Here is a 27,115-nt window from a genome sequence, read left to right on the forward strand (position 1 = left end):
CGTTAGTCAAAATTTTTGTTTATAAGCATTTAAAGTTCAAATGTTTACAAAATATATCAAAATCACAAAAATTTGCAAAGAATTTTGAAGTTAAAAATTCATAAAATTTTTGTGATTTATATTTAAGGTTCAAAAATCCAATACTAGGTTATCCATAAGTTTTCCTTCAAGTAACTGTAAAAAAAAATTCCATTGTCAATATAAAAAACATTTTATGAGCGTATGAAATTTAATTTTTTACGAAATCACGTAAAATAACGATATATTACAATTTAAATATAGGTAATAGTATAATATATCCAACTAATTATCATTGACTGACAAATCATCTCCGTTCAGAATCGTTTTTCGTATACAATGATACCCGCCATTGCATTCAAATTTAACACATATATTATAGTGACCAGTGACTTGCAACTCTCCATCTCTACTATACAGCAGAGCGATACCCACTTGCCCACTTTTTTCTTCTTATTATTAATAAATTATTCATATATCATATAAATATCGTTTTGTTAAATCTAAAAAATATTTATATTATTTATAAGTAAAGTGAAACCTCCCCCAACGGACACCTCCAAATAGCGGATTTTTTTGGGAATAAACTACAAACATCTACAACCTAAACCCTTTGAATAGCGGACACAATTTCAGTGACACTTCAGACATTCTCAGTGTCTGCTTAATAGAGATTTCAGAGGGTATATGTAAAATAGTAGATTAGTGTCATAATTTATTTGTTTGAAAGAAATAAAAACAGAATAAATTTTAAAATATTTTATTAAATGTATTATCTAATCATTAAACATATAATATTAATATATATAATAGTCCTAACACATGATATACAAATAAATATATTAACATTAAAAATAGTGTATAATATTATAATTATTATTAAACAATAAACATATTTAGTATCATAGGTAATTTATAAAAGATTAAATCTGTAGGTACCTATAGAAGTATAGATGTACATGCAATTAGTTAAGTACCTATGTATAATATTGTAGTTTGGCAATCTAACTATATACATAATTATTATTTATAGTCTCTAGTCTAGTAGGTATATACAAGTGCACAACTAACAATAACAATATTATGTGCCTATATGACTATATAAAGATTATAGATACAAAATAGTTACAGAATTAGCAAATTAATTTAAAATAACATAATATAAGTAACAGGTTATTAGATAATATTATAATAACAAAAACAAAAAAACTAATATTATATATGAAAACGAGCAGGTATTAACCATATTAACTATTATTGTGTATATTATTTATTATTATAATAATTATAATAATTTTTATAATTTTTTTTTTTTTTGATAATTTCATAAACTGTATAGGTAGGTATATAATTAGGGCCCGGATTCCAATGCAAAATGCATCATTTTTTGATTAATCCTAGACAATGCTTTCCAAGTTTATAATTTGATTCATGTAACAGAGACTTCAAATATGAAATTTTTATTTTGCATTTTTTTGCTTTTTTTTGCATATTTCAATATTTTTTCATTTTTAGAACATATTTTAGCTTTTTTCGGTCATTTTTTCGTTTTTAATGCATATTTGTATAATATACAAGTATAACATATAGACATATAGTATTTATACATTTTACTGCCAAAGATTAAATATACTAGCAGTATTAAATCTCTGATACAATATTCTTTACTCTATGGATACAACTTAATAATCTAAATATAGGTAATTCAAAATGGAGTAAAATACGATAATGTTTTATTGTTTGTCAGCGACGCAGCTCCATACATGGTTAAAGCTGGTAAAAATATAAAAGCTCTGTACTCAAAAATGGAACACGTCACATGCCTCGCACACGGTCTACACAGGGTAGCTGAAGAAGTGCGAGAGCATTTTCCTAAAGTGGATGCATTGATATCAAATGTAAAGAAAATTTTTTTAAAAGCACCTTCTAGAGTTCTAAAGTTTAAATGTATGGGCCCAACTATTCCTTTACCACCTCAACCAATACTGACACGTTGGGGTACTTGGTTAGAAGCGTCGGTATACTACTGTGAATATTTTCAATTTATTAAAACAGTTATTGATGGATTTGAAGAAAACGATGCCATAGCTATCAAAAAAGCGCAACATTTAATGGCAGACAAAGAAATTGAAGCTAACTTGATATTCATAAAATCCAACTATGGAAATATACCAAGCTGTATAACACGCCTTGAAGCATCAGATATACCTCTAGTTGAGGCAATTGGTATCGTAAATAATGCCAAAACTTGTATTTTAAATAATACAAGCAGTTATGGAGAAGCAATAAAAAAAAAATTAGAAGTTGTTTTAAATAAAAATAATGGTTATACTGTAATGGAAACGATTTCAAGTATTTTAGAAGGTAACGAAACAGTGGCGGACTGGCAGATCGGGAGATCGGGAAATTTCCCGATGGGCCGGTCAAATAATCGAATTATGGGGCCGGACAATTTGGTTGTACAAGTAACTAATTACAATTTTTAGATTATAATAAGAGTTTATCAGTTTTTGGTAAATTTAAAATCTATAGAATATAACATAAATAATACGTCAATACGATAATAATCGTACCTTAAATATAAATTTGCTTTTCTAAGAAACATACGAAACATAAGGTATTTATATAAATATAAATTACGCTGCCGCCTGCCGGCCGCCGTCGCCGTGTTGTTTATAATATACGATAACGATATATTATTAATTCGATGTATTATTGTTTTTAGTTGTTATATAATTTAAAAATATACTGTTTTCGTCCGCGACTAACAACACTGTCGTCTGTGATATTATATAAAATATAAATATTACTTATTACCTAGTTCATTTGTATTTTGTACTATAACTTCAGCTTTTTAAAGGTAAGTCAAATCAATTTTTAAATAATATATTATTATAATTTATTGTAAAAAAAATAAAGTTATTGTTATAAGGCCTATACATTTTAATCTATATTCAATCATTATTAAAAATTGGTTAAATGGTTTAAAATATAATAGAATTATTAGTTTTAGAGGCCTATCCTGCTATCCCCTATTAGCTATTTGAATTTTGTACCCCAACGAGTGTTGTTGTTTTGTCGTTTTTAAATTGAATTCTTCTTAATTCATATTGTTACGGTTCCCTAAGACCACATATTTTATACTTTTCTATAGTATTTGAATAAAAATGCTGATAAAAACCAAGGCTCTGCATCCAAACGTAATATTTTTAGATTATTATTAATAAATAATAATTTAACTCTACCTTTTGTTATTTATGTTATATTGTTATTCAATTATAATTTATGTATCTTAATTATAACTATAATATAAAATATAATTTTATTTACATGATAAATTACTATTGAGTTATATTATATATTGAGGTTCTTCAGTAATAAAAAGAGAAAAACTTTAAAGTTTATATAGAAAATTTCAAATATTTTTTACTCTTAAGTGTTTTATTTAAAATTATGGATAACTAAACATTATAAATAGTAAATGTTCAATATGGTTTTATTTAACACTATAAAAAGTAAAAAGAATTATGATACCTATGTAGCTTTTTAGTTTTTGTACGTCACAGAAGGAAAATATACTTTTGTTCTGGTTGACGATTACCGATTAATAATATAAAAGAAATATACCAACCTATTGATAGCAAATAGGGTGGACATCAAAGTTACAAAATTTTACATTTGCATTTTTTTCTATTCACCCTATTTTATGGTATTTAATTATCGTTAATTAATTATTAGAAATAACTATATAGAAAGATATAATAGTGGCAGTTTTTGAAAATTCATATAACATTCAATTTTAATAATTAAGGCTTGAAAATTGAGTAGAGGGTTTTAGCGTTTTACTGTATTTTAATAATCCTCATTTAACTTTTGGTTACATCAAACATCCCTAATTGTTATATTTTGTAAAAATTTTAGAACCAAATATCTACCCTGCAAATTAAAAAATTAAAAAAATTATTTTAAGAGAGCAATCATGAATATTGATGAAACAAAAAAACGTAAAGGAGGCGCGGAAAAACAACGGGATAAGAAGGCGAAATTATTAAACAAAGAAGCAAAAAGATGTGGCAACTTAAGAGACATGTTTATTAAAAAAATAAATCATAATATGGCAATGAACGAAAACGTTCTGAACGAATCAGTTACCCTCAAAAATCCAACTTTATCAATGATGAACCCAAATACAAGTACAAATGAGTTAGAATGTGAGCAGACTTCAATACAACTTATATGTAGTACTGAAACAAAACTAGACGATAATGAAGGAAGTATTGTGGATTTCCCTAATATAGACGATCCAGAAAAAATTAACCCAAATATAAGTACAAATAAGTTAGAATGTGAGCAAACTTCAATAAAACTTATATGTAGTACTGAAACAAAACAAGACAATAATCAAGAAACTATTGTGGATTTCGAAAATGCAACAAACATTATTGACAAATTCAAAAAACCAGAGAAGTATGAAGTTGATGCATTTTTTAAATTTCATCCATACCAACCTACTATTAATATTCCATTTAATCCACAAAAAGCATATAAACGTACAGACGGGATACATCGAAAATGGTTGACTTTTTCTGAAGCTGAGAGTAAATTATTCTGTTCAGTATGCATTGCATTTTGTGCGTCAACAGATAGCAACCCATTTACTTTGGGCATGAACAGTTGGAAACATGTTTATCAACGTATCGCGGAACACGAGGATACATTTTGCCATGTTAAATCAGTGGATGCTTTTCTTTATCATGAGCATAGAGCAAATATTCCACACATGTTGTTTTCATCAGCCAGGGAAATTCGACGTAAAGAAGTTATGGAACGACACCGAGTACTAGAAAGAATAATTGAAACTATTAAGTGTATCGGAAAAAATTGTATGAGTTACAGATCTCATACAAATGAATCTTCATATACTTTAGAAAATAATAATGTGAGTCATGGCAACTTTTTAGAAATATTATGTTTAATATCAAAATTTGACGATGTTTTAAGGCATCATTTAGAAAACGTAATTAATAAAAGCAAAAACAGACTTGAATCAAATTCTAGTATAACTAAAGGCAGAGGAAATCTTATCACCTTCATTTCAAAAACTACAGTTACATATATCATACAAATACTTAAATCATTAATACAAGAAAAAATTGTAGCAAACATAAAAGAAGCAGGAATATACTCCATTCAAATTGACAGCACTCAAGATGTATCAGTTAAAGATCAGCTATCAATAATTATACGCTACGTAACAGATCGAGTTGAAGAGCATCTATTATCAATGGTGGAAAGTCATTCAGGCGAGGGACGCAATTTATTTGAATTAACTGAAAAAACGTTATTATTACATGATCTTGACATAGCTAATTGCATTTCAGATAGCACAGATGGTGCATCAAACATGCAAGGTCAGTATGCAGGATTCACTACATGGCTTGAAAATAAATCTCCAGGACATATCCATACATGGTGTTACGCACACGTGCTGAATTTAGTTATGAAAGATACTAGTGAGACTAATGTGCCCTCCATTAGTTTATTTGGTCTGATAAATAAATGTGCTGTATTTTTTCGTGAATCATATCGTAGAATGGACACCTGGGTTAATCAATTAGAAAAATGTCATTCAAAACAAAATTCATTAAAACGTTTGATCAAAGCAAATTCAACACGATGGTGGTCAAAGAGTAATGCACTTAATAGAATTTTTGGCCAGTATGGAAATTCAGATACAGCACTGTTTGTAGATTTAGTTCATTCATTATATTTAATATCGTCTTCAGAAAAATTTAATAAAAACACTAGATCTGATGCTTTGACATTACTTAACAGCTTAACTAAATTTGAGATTATAATAACAGCCAATATTTATTTAAAAATATTTCAAACAACCAATCCTTTGTCCAACTATTTACAAACGTCTGGACTAGATTTTATGCAAGCTCATCGTTTAGTACGGTCGTCGATTGATACATTAAAAAAACAATCCAGATGTTTTGAAGATATATATGAAACTGCTAAAACTTTCGCAGTCATTCAAAACAGAAAGTTAGAAGAAATGGATTCTGAAGTTGAGGTAGAAACATCATTTTCGCTCACTAGATATCGTGGTAAAAAAGATAAATATAAAACTAAAACTACTGATGAATTACCAACTGACGCAGCCCAACGATATAAAATAAGTGGTTTTAATTGCATAATGGATTCTATTATTTCAAGCTTACAGGAACGATTTACTAAGCACAAGGACTTGTACACCGACATGTCATTGTTTGACCCTCGAAATTTTCCAATGAAACCTGAAAGTATTTCAGGAAAAAATATTTTTAAAAAAATAACTCAGCTTATATGTCAGCATTTGAGTGAAAATGAAAAGTCAGAGTTCGGTGATGATGAATCTCGTATGACAGAACGTATTGAAGTTTTATTACGAGATGAGTTAATAGATTTTTCACAAAAATGGCCCAATATTAAGAAAACTATTCAAGATGAATATGAACACGAAAACCTCGATAATCCAGGTAAAATAATATACACTTAAGTATTCTGTAAATTAATAATTTATGGTTTTTATAGACAGTGGTGATGAAAATGATGAATCGGAGTCTGTAGTGAACGACGTATGCACTATAATTAAAAAGGAGTCTTGCAGAAATTGTTTGAGATGTTGTTTTACTTTATTACATAAGTATAATATGTATAGTAAAGCATATGTTATGCTATATAAAGCTTATAAAATATTATTAACTTTATCCATTACGCAAGTAGCTTGTGAACGATCCTTCTCAAAATTAAAGCAGGTACATTACATTTTTAAATAATAAAATAAATATAAATTTATTTATTGAATTTTGAATTGTTTATTATACTGTAAAAATGAATGCGATTTTATTTTTCAGGTGAAAACCGTTTATAGGAACAGTATGACACAGGACAACCTAGAAGCTTTTGTTTTAATGGCTACAGAAAAAAGTATTTTAAGTGATATACCATACCAAATTGTTATAGACCGTTTAGCCCAAAAAAGCAAAACACTCCATAAATTATTAATTCCTTGAGCTAATAAATAATCATTACCATGTATTTCTAAAATGTTTTATTTATCTTCTGTTAGTATTAATTATAATTTAAATATTCAACTGAGAAAATGTCTGGTATTTCAAACGTAAGTGCTGTAATAGTGTATTAGATTAGGCCTTAGACAATATGTCAATATAATGATTAAGTAGTTCCGGCAACGCCGTCGAAAAGACCTTAGACAATGGTTTATGGGCGATGGGCCGCTTGAAAAAAAATTCCCGGGCCGCTCTGAAGGAGCCAGTCCGCCCCTGTAACGAAACCGCTCTAAAAAACATACCAGGAGAATTAACACCAGATGACATTTGTCATTTTAAATATGCTCCTATAACATCAGTGGACGTCGAACGAAGTTTTTCAACATATAAAAATATTCTTTCGGACAACAGAAGATCGTTGGTGTTTGAAAATATTAAACAATATATTATTGTTCAATGCAATGCTGAACATTTTATAGGTAAAATAGCTTAACGTAGAATTTAACATAATCTTAAGTGTATATTTTGGTATGTTTAGAATGAATAATATTTCCCCTAAAACGGCCAAAACATGCGTGTCAACATCATATCAGTCAATATTTCAAATTTTCAGTTTTTTTTTAATAAAATAATTATTATGTCATTTATAAATTACAATTTGTATAAAAAAATATATATGGCATTTTTAAGGTCATTTTTGTGGTAAATTGTATTTTTTAAGTGCATTTTTAAGGTCATTTTTGTGGTAAAATGCATTTTTTAAGGGCATTTTTGGCTATTTTTTAGAGCATATCTGTATGGTTTTAAGTGCATTTAAATCCGGGCCCTATATATAATATATAATAAAATGTATAATAGGTATTCATAACACGATTACAAAGAAATAATAATAAAGTTATTTATAATCATGATCAAAAACAGAAAGTAATATCTAATGGTAATATACCTAGGTACCCACTCTATAGTCTATATCACGTGTATACCTCATATTATATTCTACGCATTTTATCATATTAATTTTGATTTTAATTCATTTGAAATTTGTTTTGATAATACGTATGATTTATCATACTTAGTTTGTATGTTGTAAAAAAAAGTTTGTATAAACAGCCATATGTCACCCGATTCTAGAGGATATTCCACGTTGAAGACATGGAATATCTTGAAGCATATATCAAACGCCTTATAAACAGAAAATATTTTGTATTTAATTTTATAAAAGTATACTAGAATTTGTTTAGGATCAAATAATGATCCTACAACTAACAAGCATGGCTGTATTGGACCATTTTCAGCCATCTTCTTCAGCGTTAACTCTCATCATCATGAATCCTCTTTTGCCAATACTATCTTTAGTTGATTTTTTTGAGGTGGGAATGAAATGCAATGTAATAAATACATTTTAAGTATTCAAGTTTTTGAATCTGGAAACAAAATTAATTTTATTCAATTTTATTTTTATTATTCTACAAAGTATAAGCTTTAAATATAATATATTTAAAATATACAACATAAATCTACCTAAGATGTATAAATACTGCTTTGGTACATAAAGAAAATTATAACATCTAAATGTTTAAATTAAATAAATAATTACCAGTTGATATAACTTGCATTGAACAACCAAATGTTTCCAACAATTTTCTGCTTTCACAATCCCTTACTCTCTCTTTCAAAATGTTGATTAAATTATCCATATTCTCTTCAATAACAGTTTTGAAATTTGTGTAATCGCTAAACAAATTTTGAAAATCTATATCAACCTAGAATGAAATAGACAGTAATTTTTATTTTTTTTTAATTAGAATAACCAATAATACCAATCATGTGTTTTATTATACCATAAAAATAATAATATTATAGACATACAAGAATACAATTAAACCAGACAATTTTTAATTTTTTTGTAATTTTCAGTATTTTTAATTATAAGAGTTCTACACTAAGTACAACTGAAAATATATTTAGTACCTAAATTATAAATGTTATAATGGTTGCTTAAATGCCTATAATAATGTATTCATAATTACCTAGGTACCTATATTGTGTACAATACATTAATCCATAAAAATATATATTTTTTTTTAGTTTAATTATTTTAGTAAGGACAACATTAATACAACTGTAGAAGTCTATTACAGTTGTATTATGAATAATAAATTTATTTTCAAATGCATATAAATTATAAATGCAGTATAAAATTATATAGTGATAATTGCAATGTAGAAGTAGGTAACTAGAATACATAATTAAACAAAGGTGAGGCCTAGGAGAAAAAATACTTATTTTTTCTAAACAACATTTTATGAATTTATTAAATAATATTTCAGACTTACAAGTTTATAACCCATTGGTTGAGTATACTGTTGCCATTTATTAAAAATGTCTGTAGCATTATTTTGTTTTATATAGTTTAGACGGTAATTAATAGTTTTTCTCCAAATGTCCTCTATTTCTGGCCATGTTAGATCTTTATCATTTAGATATGTCGACACTATTTCAGAATCAGGGTCAGTAGCTGTGAATAATATACATAATACTATAAGAATTAAGAGTAAATATATATTCTGTGTTACCTATATTAAACTATTGTTTTTAAAGATAGGTAGGAATACATTATTAATTTAAAGAAGCTCTGGGGGAGGGGAATGTTTTAAATCAGCAGTGGTCAGGTGGCAGAGGCAGTTTGAGTACTTATGCAATATTTTTTGGTACAGATTCTGAAATATATTAGGGGTTAGGTAGGTTGATGCTGACCTTAATATGTACAAAATTTACATTTATTATAAAGCTCACTGAAGACGTGGGTGGCTACGTATGTCATATACCATGTGTCTTGCAACACCTAGTATCATATTTTCAAACTGCCCGTGTCAGGTGGTACCTAGGTTTTAGGTATGTTAGCTGTTTACTCCACCAGTGACTGTGTTCAAAGCCAGCATGGCAGTATACATATTATAATATTGGCCAACTAATTGTCTTCTAAAAGCAAATATAGTATAATAGGTATTAATACTAACACATAGGTAACTTAAATAAATGTTGAATTTTCATAAGTTAATACAAATTGAATTATTTTTCGAATAATTATTTAAAATTAATTATATTACCGAGTAAACTATTTTCTTTGTCCATTGTACGACTCAATATTTTTGAAGATCTCTCTTTACCAATTGCTGCAGGTATTAAACCATTTTGTTTCATAGACCTTATGGTATTATAATATTTGGCATATAATTTGCCTTTAGGTGAACTATTTTTGGCATCTTTTAGAAAATAAGTATCCTATAACAAATTACAAGCACATTAAATTACATCAATTTTATCAATTCTTAGATGAAATAATATAAACTAGGTACCTACTTTGATTTCTGTGGGAAAAGTTCCAATTATAGCATCAGCTACTAAACTAGCCAACCTAAAAGTCATATGGAATTCTCTTTTTATTAGGTCATTAATGATAATTTCAACTAATACATTTCTACAACTCTCGTTAAGAATGGTATGTAATTGAAAAACTTGGTTTTCAGTTGTAACTTTTGAGACCTTTTGAGAAATTTCATCAGCATTATTTATAATAATTGCTATAATTATTAACTGTGGTGTGTTCTGAATTTTGAATTAATGATGCCTGATATTTTTTAACTTTGCTTTCAAATTTTATTCTGGGTCCCAGTGGAACATTTGATAACAATATATTGAAATGATTATCATTCATTAGCCCTAAGGCCTCTAAATCCATTTGTTGCTCTAAAATAAAATAATTAATTTTAATAAAACATTTTTATATTTGGTTTAGTATTGTTACCTATACATATTTGGTACAAACAATCAAGATTCCATTCTATAAGGAGTTTTTTTAATTGATCGTTATCAACAGATTGAAAACTTGTTGAATTTTCTGATGTACTGGCAAGTGCTGTGTCATCATGCATATTGGTTATTAGATGGATACTACTAGTATCCATTATAGAACGAAACTCATTATCATTATTTAATAAATTATCGATTGATGTGTATTAAACGTTATCTGTAGTGTTTTCATCTCTTTCATAAAATATATTCATTTTTTTTATCTCTATTAATAACTTATTTGACATTAATTTAGAACATAACTCATATATTTAAAAAGTAATAATAATTAAATAAAAATAATAATTGAAGTAGAATTATTTACATAAAAAAAATATACATTATATATATACATTGTACAGTGTTCACTACCTATACACTTATCATAGGCGGAAATCCATCATAAATTGCTGAAACAGAATGTACAGATGCGTGTGAACCTAATGGGTTATTGATTTCAAAGTCATCTATATACATAAAATATGGAATAACAATTTTATTTTTCATAACTGCCCTTGAATGATGTGTTTAATTTGTGTTTCATTATTTGAGCTGATTTTTAGCTGTTCAAACATTTTTAAAGTAATATCAAAATTGTTTTCATGTTCAAAAAAAGTTTTAAATTGAAAATGTAATGGTAATAATACACCTTTGGTAACACTGTCATTATATATTGTTTCACCATCATTACAAACTAAATTAATTTCATCATTTATATTAAATTGTTGGATATTATTAAATAAATTATGTTTGATTAACCAACTGTTTAAAGAAAACTGCTACAAAAATCAAATGTATTTGTAATTGCTATTGTAATTGTGTGTAAAGTTGATAATAAAATAGGTTCTTTAATTAATTTTTGTGTGAAACTAGTAATTAAGTTTTCTATTGGTTTAATTAAACCTTATTAAAATTGAGTTGATAGCATTATTAATGTCAAAAATATCATCTACAGGTGCAAGTAATATGGGGTTGTCATCAGGGGTGTTATAGGTGGTTCCATGTGATTTGGTCGCAGTAAGTTGGGCGCGGGAATTTAGGCGCAGTAAATTGGTCGCGGTGTAATATTATCGCGCGTCATATAGTCGTTTTGTATTAGATCGCGTCAATTTAATGATATCGTCGGATATCTAATAGGCAAAATGATAGGCTCGTGATTCGATGATTTGTGATTATAAATCCTATAATGTGTTATGTTTACTTTTGAACTTAACTTTGAGGATACATATATTGGTCGAGCGTTAATAGAAGAGGACGAAAAACACCTTCACTATTTCCTATTTCAATATGGAATTGTTATTTTTTAATTGAAAAAGATATTCCACGCACCAATAATGCAGTAGAAGGCTGGCACAATTGTTTCAATTCGTTGTTAAATTCAGTTCATCCATCTATTTAGATTTTTATTAATGCGTTGAAAAAAGAAAATAATATAAACCTTTTTAAAGTCAAACAGTTACTTTCTGGAATAGCATTACCTAAAAAAAAAAATATAAAGATTCTGCAATTCGTATTCGAAAATTAACCTCAACATTTGACCCAAATATTACTAATATTCAAAATTATTTACGTGGGATAGCTGTTAATTTCCAGTTGCAATTGTAATTTAGAACTTTATTTGTATATATTTTTGTTTTTATTATTATTAGCTATCTGTGGAACAATTTAATTTATATTTTTAAAATTTAAAACTATTTTGACTTATTTGACTTAAATTATATTTTATATTTGCCAATAAGTTATGCATATTGTATTTAAACTAGGTATTTATAATAAAGTATAAAATATTGTACATAAGGCATGTATCGTCACTTGCCGAAATTACGTGCGACGATATTACACCGGCGCCCAACTTGCCGCGCCTAATTTACCGCGCCCAAATTACCACGACAAATTTACCGCGATATATTTACGTGACACCGTTATAGGTATCAATGGTGGCATAATTATAGTTCTCATGTTGAGGTGAATCCATTATGTAACTCAAATTGGTATCAATATTATCACTTTCATTATTATTGTTTAAATTATCAAATATTGTTGATCGAGTTGGTAGAGTATAGGTTTCCTTGCATGTTTTATTGATACGTGTCTTTTAACATTTTTTAAATTAGGAAATGATTGAGTATAACCAAATTCTGTACACTCATATGTACTTGAAGATTTTAGTAAGTGAATTATTTTATAATGTACCACCAGTGCCGAAAAAGTTCAAACATTTTTTTTACAAACAAAACAAATCATAGGTATTATTTAATTAATAGTAGCACTTAAAACAATATAATAATAAACTCTAATGTTAAACATATATTATTTGATATAGGTAAGTAAATAGGTATACTTACTAACTAAACAATTGTATAATATAAGATATATCTACAAATTAATTATCCTAAAAAAAAAAAACTACTATTAGCCTTCATTTATTACTATTTTCTATCTTGTTAATTAAGCATGCTTTATTTTATTGTACCTATATTTTAGACTTAGAAAAGCTAAACTAGAAAACAAAATTTTTATGAAAATGTGAATGATAGTTGGTGTATACATTTCTAGTGTTGTAGGTACCATTAATAATTAATTATTAATTTATTAATAAATTATAATAATATGTTAATTAATTATCATAATTTACATTATAAAGTTTAAAAGTGCAAAATGGTTACTGTATATATATATAAAAAAATAACTGGTAATAAAACTAGTAACAATTAAGTCCAACTTTCAATATTTATACATCAAACATACATTTAGAAAATTATAAATTCAAAATATAGGTATATTGGTACAAAAATGTAAAAAACTAATAATCATCAATTTAAAAAGTAATAATTTTTATTTTAATATAGATCTATAATAGGTGTATTATTTTTAATCTTTAGCACTACAAATTACATTGAAATAAAACTTAAAAAAAAAACGAAAAATACGAAAAATTAAATTATGATTGATGACTAAATTAAAATGAATTCCAGAAAATGATCGGCGACTGTATTAAAAAAAAATTATTCTGTATAAAAACTATACTGCATATTTAAAACTATAATATATATAATATATATGTACTTACACAGATTTTAATTCAGAATTGGATGTCAGAATACGACAGGCGATATCTATAGGCAGCAGAGAGCAAAGAAACTAGAGAAACGTTCTGTTCGATGTCAAACTTTGGAGTAATGACTAGCTGGTCTATAATTTTGAATGTATGAATGGAAAATGGTTGAAGTCTTATTTTGCGATCTCATTAGACTTTTCTCGTAATATGACATTATTGATAACTAAAATAAGTAAACCATAGTTTGCGCAGTAAAACTTTCATATACTTAATATAATGTGTGTATCTACTATCTGTAGTAAGATGATTAGCTAATAGACTAAAATATGGAAGACATTAACTCATTCAGATTTCCAGAGAATACGTACAATCTCACATACTTAATTATTAGAAAAATAATGTAGGTATATGGATAAGGTTCAAAATAATATTACCGGTACCACTAGTATTAAAGCTTAATAGTTACTACTAACTAGTATAGTATAAGATATAAGTAATAATAATACCATACTTGCCTTCAAATTAAGCGACTCCTCGTAATCCTTAGTTTCATTTTTTTCATATAGGTAGGTACAGCTTTAATGTACTTCAGAATATACAATTTAAAAAGATCATTATCTAAAATACTGAATTCATAATTTACCGCGAACATCATAACTTTTATGAACTAAGGTACAAAAAAAAGTTATTGAAATTTGAAAAAACATAAAAAACGGATTTTAAATAACAATAATTTTTTTGTTTCAATGATAACAATTGGAAAAACGGTACGACAGAATTTATTGTCTTCTTTAGTATTGTGTAGGTATGAATTTCTTTTTCCCGCAAAACAATTGTTTACAAGCATGCTGTTTACGGGCATGTGCCGGTTTCTTAAGAGGACTACTTCACACTTCCGCTTTTTAAGGGATTATATACGTAATACTTTTTAATAATTTATGCCCAATCTCGATGTTTGAAGACATAAGTTAATAATGTTCTTTATGAAAATATATAGGAGTATTGAGCCGAATTGTTATTTTAAACATAATATTTATAAATTTAATACTATTAGTTTTTTAAATAATAAAATCTGTATTAATTGTTTAACATATTTTTGTTAAATAATAACTTTAATATTTTGTAAGATCTAAAAACCAAATTGTTATTTTGAACATAATGTTTATTAATTTAATAATCTATTTGATCAAAATAATAAAAAAAGTTCCATTTTAAAAATTTAATTTATTAATTTTATAATATTTTTGTATAACTAATAAAATTATTATTATTTCAATAAATGTATATTTATTAAAAATTAATAATTGCATATTATTATTTATACTACCTAGTGATATTTAGTTCAGTGCGGGTTCATGATTTGAAAGTATTGGTAATCCATACCATGTCTGCACCTATAATGGTATGTTTGAAATAAATATTGTTTTAAGCATTCCTGTGTTGGAATGGAGAAAATGTTAAAAATAAATTTAGCTAAATTACATTTTATTTTGGAAATGTTTCGAATGGATGAAATGTAACGAAAATATTGATGGAGTATTCTTCATCATGTGCACTATAAAGTTAAAAAATAAATTGTTCTCCCAACTTTAAAATTCGTGTGGTAATGCATTTGTATTATTAAAAATATCGATAAAATTTTGAAGGATGAGATATTTTTCAATAATTTAATGTTGTTTTCCAATTAAAAAAAAAAAAACATGAATAAGTACATATCACAACCACTTATTACGTGTACAAATTAAATGGATTGTTTAATACAATTTTAATTTCATTAATTTTTGAGCTTCATTACCTAATAAAATAAATACGTTTTTTTAGTAATTTATTAATTTTACTCAAAACTCAAGTATTATTATAATTTAATAAATAGTTTATATTGTTATTTATAAGTATGTCGATAAAAACATTAAAATACTTTTTAATCTTTACACCGATGTAAATTAATAGCATCATACAATGCACGACTACTTAAATTAATTTAAATGTAAACATGTAATACTACTATTTAATTATTAGGGTACCTACCATTACAATGCCTATTTTTGTGTAAAATACCAAATAATTTGTGTGTAAATCACTAATATAGAATAATAAAATGTTAAGTGACCATATAATTATCTAATAAAATATAATTTGAGGGCGGTAGGCAAATTGCTTATTAATTATTTGTACACAAACACGGATAAAATGCCAACGTGCTTAATATTATTTTAACTTTTTTTTATTTTAATGGCCTAAATCAATACAAACGATGCCTGATACTCAGTGTACCTAAATACATACTAAAACTGAATGATAATTTAAAACAAATTATCTAACATAATACGTTTCTTACTTTGTTATTATTATGGGCACGTGTCAGTTCAATTGATTTTTATTATTCGTTTTGGAGTTTTATTAACCACTAGCAATTTAACGATTTTGAAATTAGTTTGTAAGACGACTAGTTAAATTCTATAATTCGTATATTATACAGCACAGACAGTAAATTAATTCTGACATGCAGAACAAACAAAAGTAGACAACTACAGAAGTATAAAAGATAAAAAAAAAACAATTTTAATAGTTAAATAAATAGTTTTTAAGACGTTTGTAAAAATACTTTAAATTTGTTTATCTTTGTTTAAAATAAATACAATTAAGACCTTCAAAAATCTACATAGCTTTATTGATATACTCCAAGGAATGAGTTGTAGGTATTTGAAGAGCGGTACGGTCATCACGTCATATCGATAAATTAAATAAATACAAGGTAGATAAGTTTTCAGAAATAATTTACACGGTTTTATTTCCATTGAAGAACAAGAATCTACTTCTATTGTTATTATAATGTTTCGTGAATAATAAAACAGCGTATACCTACAACTTTTTTTGTGTAAAATAGTTGAAAAATAAAATTCAAGTAATTTGTATTAGCAAATATTTTAATATTTTTAGGTATGTATTTCAATATAAATATATTCAAATATATGCATTTAATCAATTGATTAAGAGGACCTTGTACTCGCTGTGCTTTTTCTGTCTTACTAACGCATATCATAACAAATTATACGTTCAGCAGTTTTGTGTGTTTATCTTAAATATTAGAACGAAATGACCTATTATTAAACTTAAAGAAATGAACATTACTCGTGTACTTTCGTCAGTTTTTAAAGTATTTAAATTTTTTAGTGAATTATAAATATGTAAAATATTAATATTCAATAATGCTCATAATGTATTTTTTATGATCATTTTTGTAAATAAATGTTCAAAATATTTTGAATGATTTATAGACATTTGACATTTTTTTAGTTTTATTTTTAGAAATCTCGATATAATTTTTTTGCCAGGTTAAAAAGTTTGAAAATATTTTAAATTTTAATACGAAATTCCACGTAAGTTATTATTATAGATAATATGTGAAAATATTTAAAATATATTTATATGATTTATTTTTATAAGCATTTGAGTTTAAAATTTTGAAAACTTCATCAACATCACGAAAATTTGCAAATTACTTCGAAGTTTAAAAATATGGAACATTTATAGCTTAGGTATGTTTGAAGTTCAAATTAAGACGAAATTACACATAATATTTTACCTATTCATTGTTTCATTTTAGATAAAAAACATTATTTGTGGGGACATGCAATTTATACTTATATTATCATATTTTATACACACAAAGATATTTTTAAATGCAAAATTTCTACTGAAATTAATTCAATCTACCTAGTGTTTTATTAATAGTAAAATAAATAGAAATATCAAAAAAAAAATAACATGAAATATACTTAGTAATATTGGCTGATAGACCGTATCCGTTTTTAATTGTTTTTTCGTATGATACAGGCTAAGTATATACAAAGAATTTTTTTCATTGACGCAATTTTCAAAAATTCCAAAATATTGCAATATTTATATGAATATTAGCATACGTGTATATACGTAACCTTCTATACATATCGTTTTAAAATTATTTTAATGAAACATGTTAAATCCTCAATTTAATTTGATATCATAATCCCTTATTCTCATACTTATATTCAAATTTAGTGACTCCTCTTAATTCTCAGTTAATTTTTTTTCATATTCAAATATGTGTTCTTTAGAACATAAAAAACAAAATCTCATCTTAAAATACTTAATCAATAATTTACTGTAGATATTATAACTTTTATGTAAGTAAGCTACAAGATAAAATATTAAAATTTTAAAAACCATTATAATAATGGATTTCAAAATAATAGTTACATTTTTGTTGTAATGATAAAATAATAAAAATACTATTTTATATTGACTAAAATAATAAAAATACTATGTATCATAACGCAAATATTGTATTATTTATTATGTGTTGAAATAACAATATCTGTATTAAATGTATAACTATATTTTTAAAATTATATTACTAATATAATGTAAAAGCCAAAGTATTATTATAAATACAATATTTATCAATCTAATAATATTAATTCCAGAAATAAAAAAATTTGTTTTAATTTTACAACTGCGTGTTTTTAATCATAACTTTAATATATTATACGATGTATAAACTAAATTGTTATTTTGATATTTTAATTGAATTTAATCGAAATAATAAAAAAAAAACTTTTTACTTTACAAACACAATTTATTAATTTATTATGTACCTACATTATTTATTTTTATTGTGTTAATTTTAATTTTTTTTTTTTCTAATATTGAAAATATATATTATGCAGTAGGAGAAATCCATGGTTCAAGAGTCTATTAAAGATAAATTTTAAAATAAAAAATATAATTCAAATTTAAAACAATAAAGTAAGAACACATGTCTCGGTACATTAACTGATAAACTTCTTAAAAACAAATAAAAACTTAGCAACACTTTATAAATTTTCGGAATTGGAATACCTATGAAAGAAACAAAAAAAAAAACGAAAAATTTTGTTTGCAACATTACCTAACTTTTCAGAAAAAAAATTGTATTACTTTTTTTTTTTATTACGGATACGATTGCAACTTTAAAAGTCTAATATACTCCTTACCCTAAGGATGCAGTAGCTTTTTTAGCTAATCGAGTGTCGTTTCAATATTATTCTGTAGCTATTATACAGAATACTTAGTTCAACTTCTTTTATCATCTCACTATTAGGTATATGTTTGGTAATCATGTTTTTTACGGTTTATAGAAATTATTTTAATGCTTATTTCGTCTTATTCAAATTATCAATGGTTGCCTTGCCACTCAATTCTGTGGATAATCAGTTTATCGAATATTTAAAACAATAATGCATACTTCTTTTTATTTTATTGTATGGATAAAATACATTTTTATTTCAAAAATATTTATTGTGTACTCAAGATCAAATATGTTTTAAATTATCATTAAGTACATATATAGTTACATATAATATGACTATATCTATATGAGTAGCAGATAGTTGGGATATACATAGACGCATCAGTTGCTTTTCGTGTCAATTTACTAGTTGCACATTTCAAACAATGTATTAAGTTAAAATAAACCCAAAAAAAAACAATCGCCAAAACTGTCAAATGTATTGTACAACGACTTTGAAAGTAGCTGATACATTTAGTTAAGTTTTGATATTTTTTTATACCTACAAACGATACGCATTTGTACGCATGTATTACCAGAAATAAATTCTAATTTTTAACAAAAAACCACATTATATTTTGATTATAATAATAATTAAATGATAACATGGTAAAATTAAGCAGCAGTGTTCGGAAATTTTTGATTAGTATTGACATTGACCGTTGCAAATATACACAGTGATATAATACAGATTATAGGTACCTGCTTACATACTTTACGTATTTATTTATGTGGCTTAAATAAACAAGTATTTTTCCTCATAGTTCAAATAAAATGACATAATTTACAATCTGGATTAGCAGATATAATATTTATATAGGTACTTATTATATGTACTTGTGTACCTAATACCTATATAATATTATTATAATGTTAAATGACAAACGTCGTAGGTATCTTTCACATACTACGGCGACCATTTCAAATGATTAATCGATTTTATTTACATTGTGAGTGTCTGATTGTAATTTTAATTTTTCTAGCCACATTATCAGATCTCCACTGAGAGTGACATCTCATGTTCAGTTTATTTCAACCAATTCGATCATGGAGGATCAAAAAGAATTTGTAAATGTTAACCTAAACGTATGTATAAACAATTTTTTATTTATTAAGTATAATTTATTGTACCGAATGCTGTAGTATCATTAATTATTAATAAAACGTTAACATATATTATAGTAACACCTACATTTTCTTAATAATATTATTCATTAATCAATATTTTAAACACAAATTTTTCGTTGGCTTGCTTATAAGACGGTGGATTGATCTTATTTTGGCGTTTAAATAAAAAAAATAAATGTAAAAAAACTCAAATCAAACACTAATCTACCGGCAATTAAATTATTAATTATATTTTTTTAGACTAACATTAGTAAGGATTTAATAGATATATCTATAGAGTAAATATGTTGTTATTTTTCGAATAACAATAATACATATAGTGTGTATGTCGCATGTGTGCACTTTTGATAGGCGTTAACTGAATATATCAATTATTCTCAGTTTCTCAATTATTCACTTTCATCTATTTTAACCCCATAAAATAGTTTGATTAAGCATTTTTTATACATTTTCTTAAAACTTTAAAGTTCAGTAATCGAACTAAACATATTTTGGATTTTAATTGATAATAATTCAATTTTAAAATACTATACTATGACAATAATAATGTAATGATATTAGTACTGATATTTCATCAAAATTATTTATGTTGACGTGCAATTTAAAATCGATTTGAGCATAAATATTATTCAAAAGACAATAAAATAAATATAATGAAATAATGACCTACTATTATTCAAGTATTAAAAATGGAAAATAAATAAATAAATAAAAATAAAAACATTTTTTAAACAATTAATTTTCAATAATTGTAATTCCACATTTTTTTATACAAGCATTGAAGCATTGCATATTATTATATCATTGATTGCTTAAAATTATAATTTATTTATTTTTAGTCTAACGAGTTCATATCGTCTCAGTCCATTGACCACACCAACAATTCGAATTATAAGAAAAATGAAGGATTATCGATAACATATGGTATTGATGATAATCCACCATGGTATTTATGTATCTTCATGGCTCTACAAGTATGTATAAATGTTGATTAACCCTTAATCTATTAGATTTTTAATAAAAGGAAATGGGTATAAGTAAAGAAATGCCCTGCTGTACAATCGGAGTCGCTCGTATCCTAAATTCTATTATTCAATCATTGAGTAAATTACTTTAATGGTGCGTTAAATTTGAATTCAATGATAAATTATTGCACATAAAAAAAGATTTTGAGTGGATACTGTTACCATATTTGTATAGAGTATATTTTATATTTTAGTGTGCCTAATATGGTATAAATATTAAATAGTCAATAGCTTAAAATAAATCCATATATTTTGAACATTTCATTGCATATAGTAAATTATTATAGTAAATGTATTCAATTTCAAGTATGTATTTTTTTGAATTATAACAAAATAATTAAAATAATTATTTTTTGTTTAAATTACCAATTTAAATTTCACAAACGAATAAAAAAAAATTATGACTATTTAATTTTTATTTTTGGGTTTTAATAAGTACGAATAATGTGTAACCTTGTATTTTATTTTTAAGTCTTAGCAATAAAAAATTAACATTTTATACATTTTTAACTACATAATAATAAAAAAACAAACTTGCTTATGTATTTTAAGTAGTTTTAAATTGCTATTTTTATAAGAAAAACTACTTATTTCGGATATTGTATTAAATTTTCAACCATAATCGCCGAGCTTAAACATTTTTACTAATACTTATACTAAAAACTAAAAATATTTTAAAATTGTAAATCTCAATTTAAAATTAGTATGAAAACTTTGAAAAATCTTTTAAGGATAAAACGTCATATTTAAAATGTGAAATGTTGTACTTAAATTACCTATAATAATCGTTTGTGGTTTCATATCAAATTTTTTTTTTATTTCTAGAAATTAAATACATTTGTAAGGAATTTCGTATCAAATTTTTAAGCCTTAGATGATTAAGTTTTAAATTTCATAAAAAATGAATATACAAATAAATTGCGACTATTTTATTTTTACAATGATAAGCAAAATGTATAAATAGTGTTTGTATTCAATTTTCAAATTTTTTTTATTCAAAAATAAAGATTTTATCATACTGAAATTGAAAAATATTATTTAATTTAAATATATTAAATATTTTTAAATACCTATAAATAGCATAAAAAAGTGAATATATTTTGAAAATTATGACATTTGTTATATATGCTTATTTGTTTAAAATATCAAGTTTTTACAGTGATTCATTTTTGAATTATGTAGTTTCATAAAAATAACAGTGGAATTAGTAAAAATTTGATTTTGTATGAAAATTTCGGTTTTTATTTGTTTTTAGTTTTTCCTGATTATTTTGAAGAGTATTTAGAATTTTCATTTTTGACCTCTTAGTATCGAAATCATTGTATTATTAACTAAAATAACTCGTATAATATGCAAATTAGTGAATTGGGGTTAGTATATTGTGAGTTAAGAAGAAAGGTTATAGATATTATGTTTATTTTTGACTCGTTGAACGGTCATATTTAACATATTTCCCCCCCAGAATTGCTTTCTATAATCGGATTTAATATAATTAATCACTCTTTGAGGAAATCAAACTTGTTTCATGTTCCATTTTACAAAAATAATTTTAATTCCACTTCTTTCTTCCCTGGAGCATTAACATCAACTAATCATATTATGAATCATGCAGACCTTTTCTTTATGTCACGTATTGTTTTTATATCGAAATGTATAATTAAAATGTGAATTTAAAGATTAAATTAGGTACCCCTTTTAAGAATTATTATTATTGATTTAATTTGTCTCATTGTAGTTAATATAATTATTTAAATGTAATCTTATTATTACTATTTTTTTATCTGTTATTTTCATAATTTATTTATTTGTCATAAATAAAGTTTAATTACTCTTAACTGTAAATTACTTAAATAGTCGAATCCTATTAATGTTAACTCATACTAGGCACTAAATTACTGTTGTTACAAAAGGTCTTTATCCGTTTATTATACATAAAACATAAATAAATAATATGTGGACTTTGAATATATTTAATATGGGTTTATCAAAATTAATAATTTTGTTTACCATGTTATGTTACTGGTGAAAAGTAATTGACAATACGCAACCTCCCAGATTTTAATATTACTTGATATATAATTTATAATGCTATCTGTGTTTATTTTGCAGCATTACCTCACGATGATTGGTGCTATTGTTTCGATCCCATTTATCCTAACACCAGCACTATGCATGAAGGAAGATGATCCTGCTCGAGGTCATATTATATCAACTATGATATTCGTAACAGCTATAGTAACGTTTATACAAGTTACATTTGGTTGCAGGTATATGTTTTTATAACTAGCTGTATTAATAAATTCCACCCGAGTAATAAATTAATTATTTTTATAACGTGTAATGCTGAACTATAAACAAGAAATATACCTGTCTTTTTATATTTTTTAAGTAACTTATTGTTTGGTGTCATTAATAGCTCGTTGCTTTGGTTTCTTCTTGCTCTGCAACCTTTTTACGTTTTAAATCCTTTAGGGTCGCACAATCAATTTCTGTTTCTGCGTATACGACGAAAAGTTCAGGACATTTGGTACATTTTTTCTTAAAGTCTTTAAAGAGGATCTTTATCTGGATTATGTAGTTATTGTTTGAAGACATTCTTGATACATTTAGTATATTGTTTACAACTTTGCTTGCTAAGACTGATGTCGTGTCTCATTAATTGCTTTAGTTGCATTCCGGTTTCATGAGAAGACACCAACTTTCCTACTAGATTGCCTGAAATTAAAAATTAACTTTCCCTTGTTTTTATTTGTCTTTACTGGATTCGTTAAAGCTGATTAGAAGGTTATTCACTATCTTATCCCTTTCGACAATATATTCTCGGTAATAGTTTTTTTTTTAAATACTTTAAATACTTTATGAGCTTCTAATGGAGAATGATTTAAACATTTTGTTTTTAAATATTAATAAAAAATAATTATACTTTTTAATAATATAAAACTACAATATCTATACTTTTTATTCCGTATGATCTCGAGTAGGTAATTAAAAACAAATCTTTCATTCATCACAATACATTGGATTACTGTTTTATCTACCATTTTAAGTCTTCATAATTTCATTCTTGACTCCGTATACCGAATATTATTTTTTGTTTACGCCATAATATATTATGTTTATTAATAAATATTCGATATTAATACCATCATATAACTAATCACATTTTATTGTGTTGACTAATTACACGTTATTAAACTTTGAAACAATAGTCGTTCTTTAATTACATATAATATTGTTTATAATGATTCCGTGAGCCCCACAATAAAGATAATATAGGTATCATAATTTATATATAGCTTAAAAAAGCCATTAGTATTATTTTAATAATATTCTTTTAATATTTTAATCAATAATCCTTCCCCAATTATTTTTTTATTTTATTAATTATAATCAGAGCTCGGAAGTTATAACACAAATAAAGTAAATTTTTAGTGCTTTTATATGCACTTAAGAATACAGTAGAACTTTGATTATCCGTCACCCCGCACTCGATTAACCATCTTTCTTGGTTAACCGATAGGCGGCAGACTAATTGCGCGTAGCAGTAAAATCTTATCGCCTTATGTATGAGAAGGTTTATTCGAAACTTTTTGGCAATATCTACTGTTGTTAATTATGGAAAATAATAAATGTGTGTATAACAAATTAAAAAAAAAAAATAATTATGTACCAATAGGTAATAGCACTTAATTATATCAATAGATATGCATGTTATAATTATTGAAAAATAATAAATAATGTGTATGTATGTTTAAAAAAAGTTCGTTGCTCACTTAATCGTCTTTTCGATTATCCGTCAAAGCTCTGATCCCGAGATTGATGGTTAATCTATAGGTTCTACTGTACCACAATAAGCGCTATAAATATCACCTAAAATTGGGAAATATGCAAATTAAGTTCATCAACAAAACATTTTTTAAATTAATTTTTCGATTTTTTCAAATTATATAAGTTTTATATCAAATAAGGTGATTGAAATTTGTGAAATAGGTACTTTGTCCGGTTTTGGAATATTCCCTGTTAACATAAATATGTAAAAAAATGTTGCCTACACAAATTTCTTCAAGAGTGCTGGCTATTACATTTGCAATGTAATGACTCTCTGCATCAATGGTGTCATCGATACTGATCCAAATGGTTTTGTCTGATATTGTTTTCTTAATTTTATCCATGGTGCCATTGTAAACATCGTTTACATATCCTTTTTTTTCAACGTAGATTCACACGGCTATACACCAATTGCGTCCCGAAATAAAAAAATTGATAAGTGGGTACACGAATTGCGTCCGGCTTAATCTTAACAACTACATGAATTGCGTCCAGTTTTTAAAAATTTTAAGTGAAGTTGATTCAATATTTGTAGATGGATCTTTTAAAAGTTGCCCAAAATTGTTTATAAAATATTTTTACAATCCATGACTTGCGAACGTAGTGATCTTTTTTTTTGTGTGTGCCCTTTTTACTATATTGCATGGTAGGCCTCATTGAGCCAGTCCCATGCTAGCTTGAAATATAATAATTATAAACCACGTATTTTTTTACTACCTATTAAAAATATAGATACTTATACCAAAACATTAACAAATCTCAAATCTGAATTTTTAAAAAATAATATCAAATTTTTACTTAAAATAATATTTGCCGATTTCAAAACAGCAATTTACTCATCATTATTAATCGTGTGGCCATCAGTTCAAATAAATTGTTTTATAATTTGTTCGTATATAATGGGGATCTACCATCTATATGTAATAAGCCGGTCTCGGTGGAGATAGCTCAGCACGATTTAACGACGAAGTCCACTTTGTCGTAGGTCCGTTTTAGTTAGCGTTATAAGTTTGTAGTAAATAAACAACACGTTTATACTTAGAATTTAGAAATAATGTTTATTCACTGAGACAATGTAAAAAGCCAGACCGATAGGTTGTTAAATGTAGAACGCCACCGGTCTATGCGTAATTGTAGTTGAACTATGTCTAACTTAATAATAAAACTACAACCCTTTTTATACAAAACAACTATTTGAGCGTAGTCCCTCAAAATATAAGTAGGTACGTGTCATGGTAAACAGGAAATTCATCTATAATTTTCTATTTCGTGTTTACCAACACCAACTATCTAAATACATAATTTAATAATCAAAATTTATATAATATGATCTAATGATATAGTAATTATAGGTAATAAAACGAATATAATACGATAATAATAATAATAATATACGATATAATAGATACGAAAACACGAAAACAATATTCTAATCAGCTCAAGGTAATAATAATAAGGAAAAAAAATTGGATTACTACATATATTGAATTATTTTAAATTTGAAACAGTCTTACCACTTTTTAGTAATATTTGTATAATAATAATATAATTTATTATTATAATTTTTTAAGGCTTTAACATCAATAGTTATAATAGCAGCCTAAACTGCTAAAAAATAAAACTAACTAAAATATAAAAAAAGTTATAACATGTTAAAGTTAAATCAAATGACTATGTATACAATGCTTACAATGTTTGAATAGATTTTGTTTAGTAAAAAGAAAAATTTATAAGTAGCTGTTTTAATCACTTTTTATAGAAGCAAAATATTATATCGTTATTATATTATCTTCGTTGGATTAATTTTTTTAGATGCCGTTTATTTTTTTTTCTTATAAGGGTTAGATGTGATTCTAATTCGAGCGTTATAATTACTTTATATTTTATTTTAATGTATAAAGTACTCACATTATACTATATACTATGTACGTAATACGTTTTATTAAAACATTTTCAGTATTTCAATTTATTAGGAAGCGTTTTAGGGATTATGAAAATTTGGGAAAAAATTATTTTTGTAATATATTTTACAAAATCAAGTATAAAATGGTACGACATT

At 25.5% G+C, this 27,115-nt stretch overlaps 2 protein-coding genes and 1 pseudogene across 3 annotated transcripts in view; 2 read left to right on the plus strand and 1 right to left on the minus strand.

Moving 5' to 3' along the window:
- The first annotated feature begins 3,784 nt into the window (after positions 1-3,784).
- Positions 3,785-7,088, plus strand: LOC132927989 (uncharacterized). Its single transcript, XM_060992537.1, has 3 exons — positions 3,785-6,542; positions 6,598-6,821; positions 6,921-7,088. Exons 1-3 carry the CDS (start codon positions 3,998-4,000, stop codon positions 7,077-7,079), a joined length of 2,928 nt encoding a protein of 975 aa, XP_060848520.1. The 5' UTR covers positions 3,785-3,997; the 3' UTR covers positions 7,080-7,088.
- Positions 7,089-7,916: 828 nt separating this feature from the next.
- On the minus strand, positions 7,917-16,498 carry LOC132927854 (uncharacterized; annotated as a pseudogene).
- A 280-nt stretch (positions 16,499-16,778) lies between these two features.
- LOC132926709 (solute carrier family 23 member 2) overlaps positions 16,779-27,115 on the plus strand; it is a 36,082-nt gene continuing 25,745 nt past the window's right edge. The window contains exons 1-4 of one of the 2 annotated variants that reach the window (XM_060991109.1): positions 16,779-16,926; positions 20,059-20,161; positions 21,043-21,177; positions 23,338-23,495. In XM_060991109.1, the coding sequence (XP_060847092.1) occupies positions 20,123-20,161; positions 21,043-21,177; positions 23,338-23,495 (332 nt within the window). In that variant the 5' untranslated portion in view covers positions 16,779-16,926; positions 20,059-20,122. Of the gene's footprint in view, positions 16,927-19,957; positions 20,162-21,042; positions 21,178-23,337; positions 23,496-27,115 lie in introns of those variants that run through there. The other variant, XM_060991108.1, reaches the window with a different exon arrangement.

This window comes from Rhopalosiphum padi, chromosome 3, assembly GCF_020882245.1.
Source record: "Rhopalosiphum padi isolate XX-2018 chromosome 3, ASM2088224v1, whole genome shotgun sequence".
Lineage (NCBI taxonomy): Eukaryota > Metazoa > Arthropoda > Insecta > Hemiptera > Aphididae > Rhopalosiphum > Rhopalosiphum padi.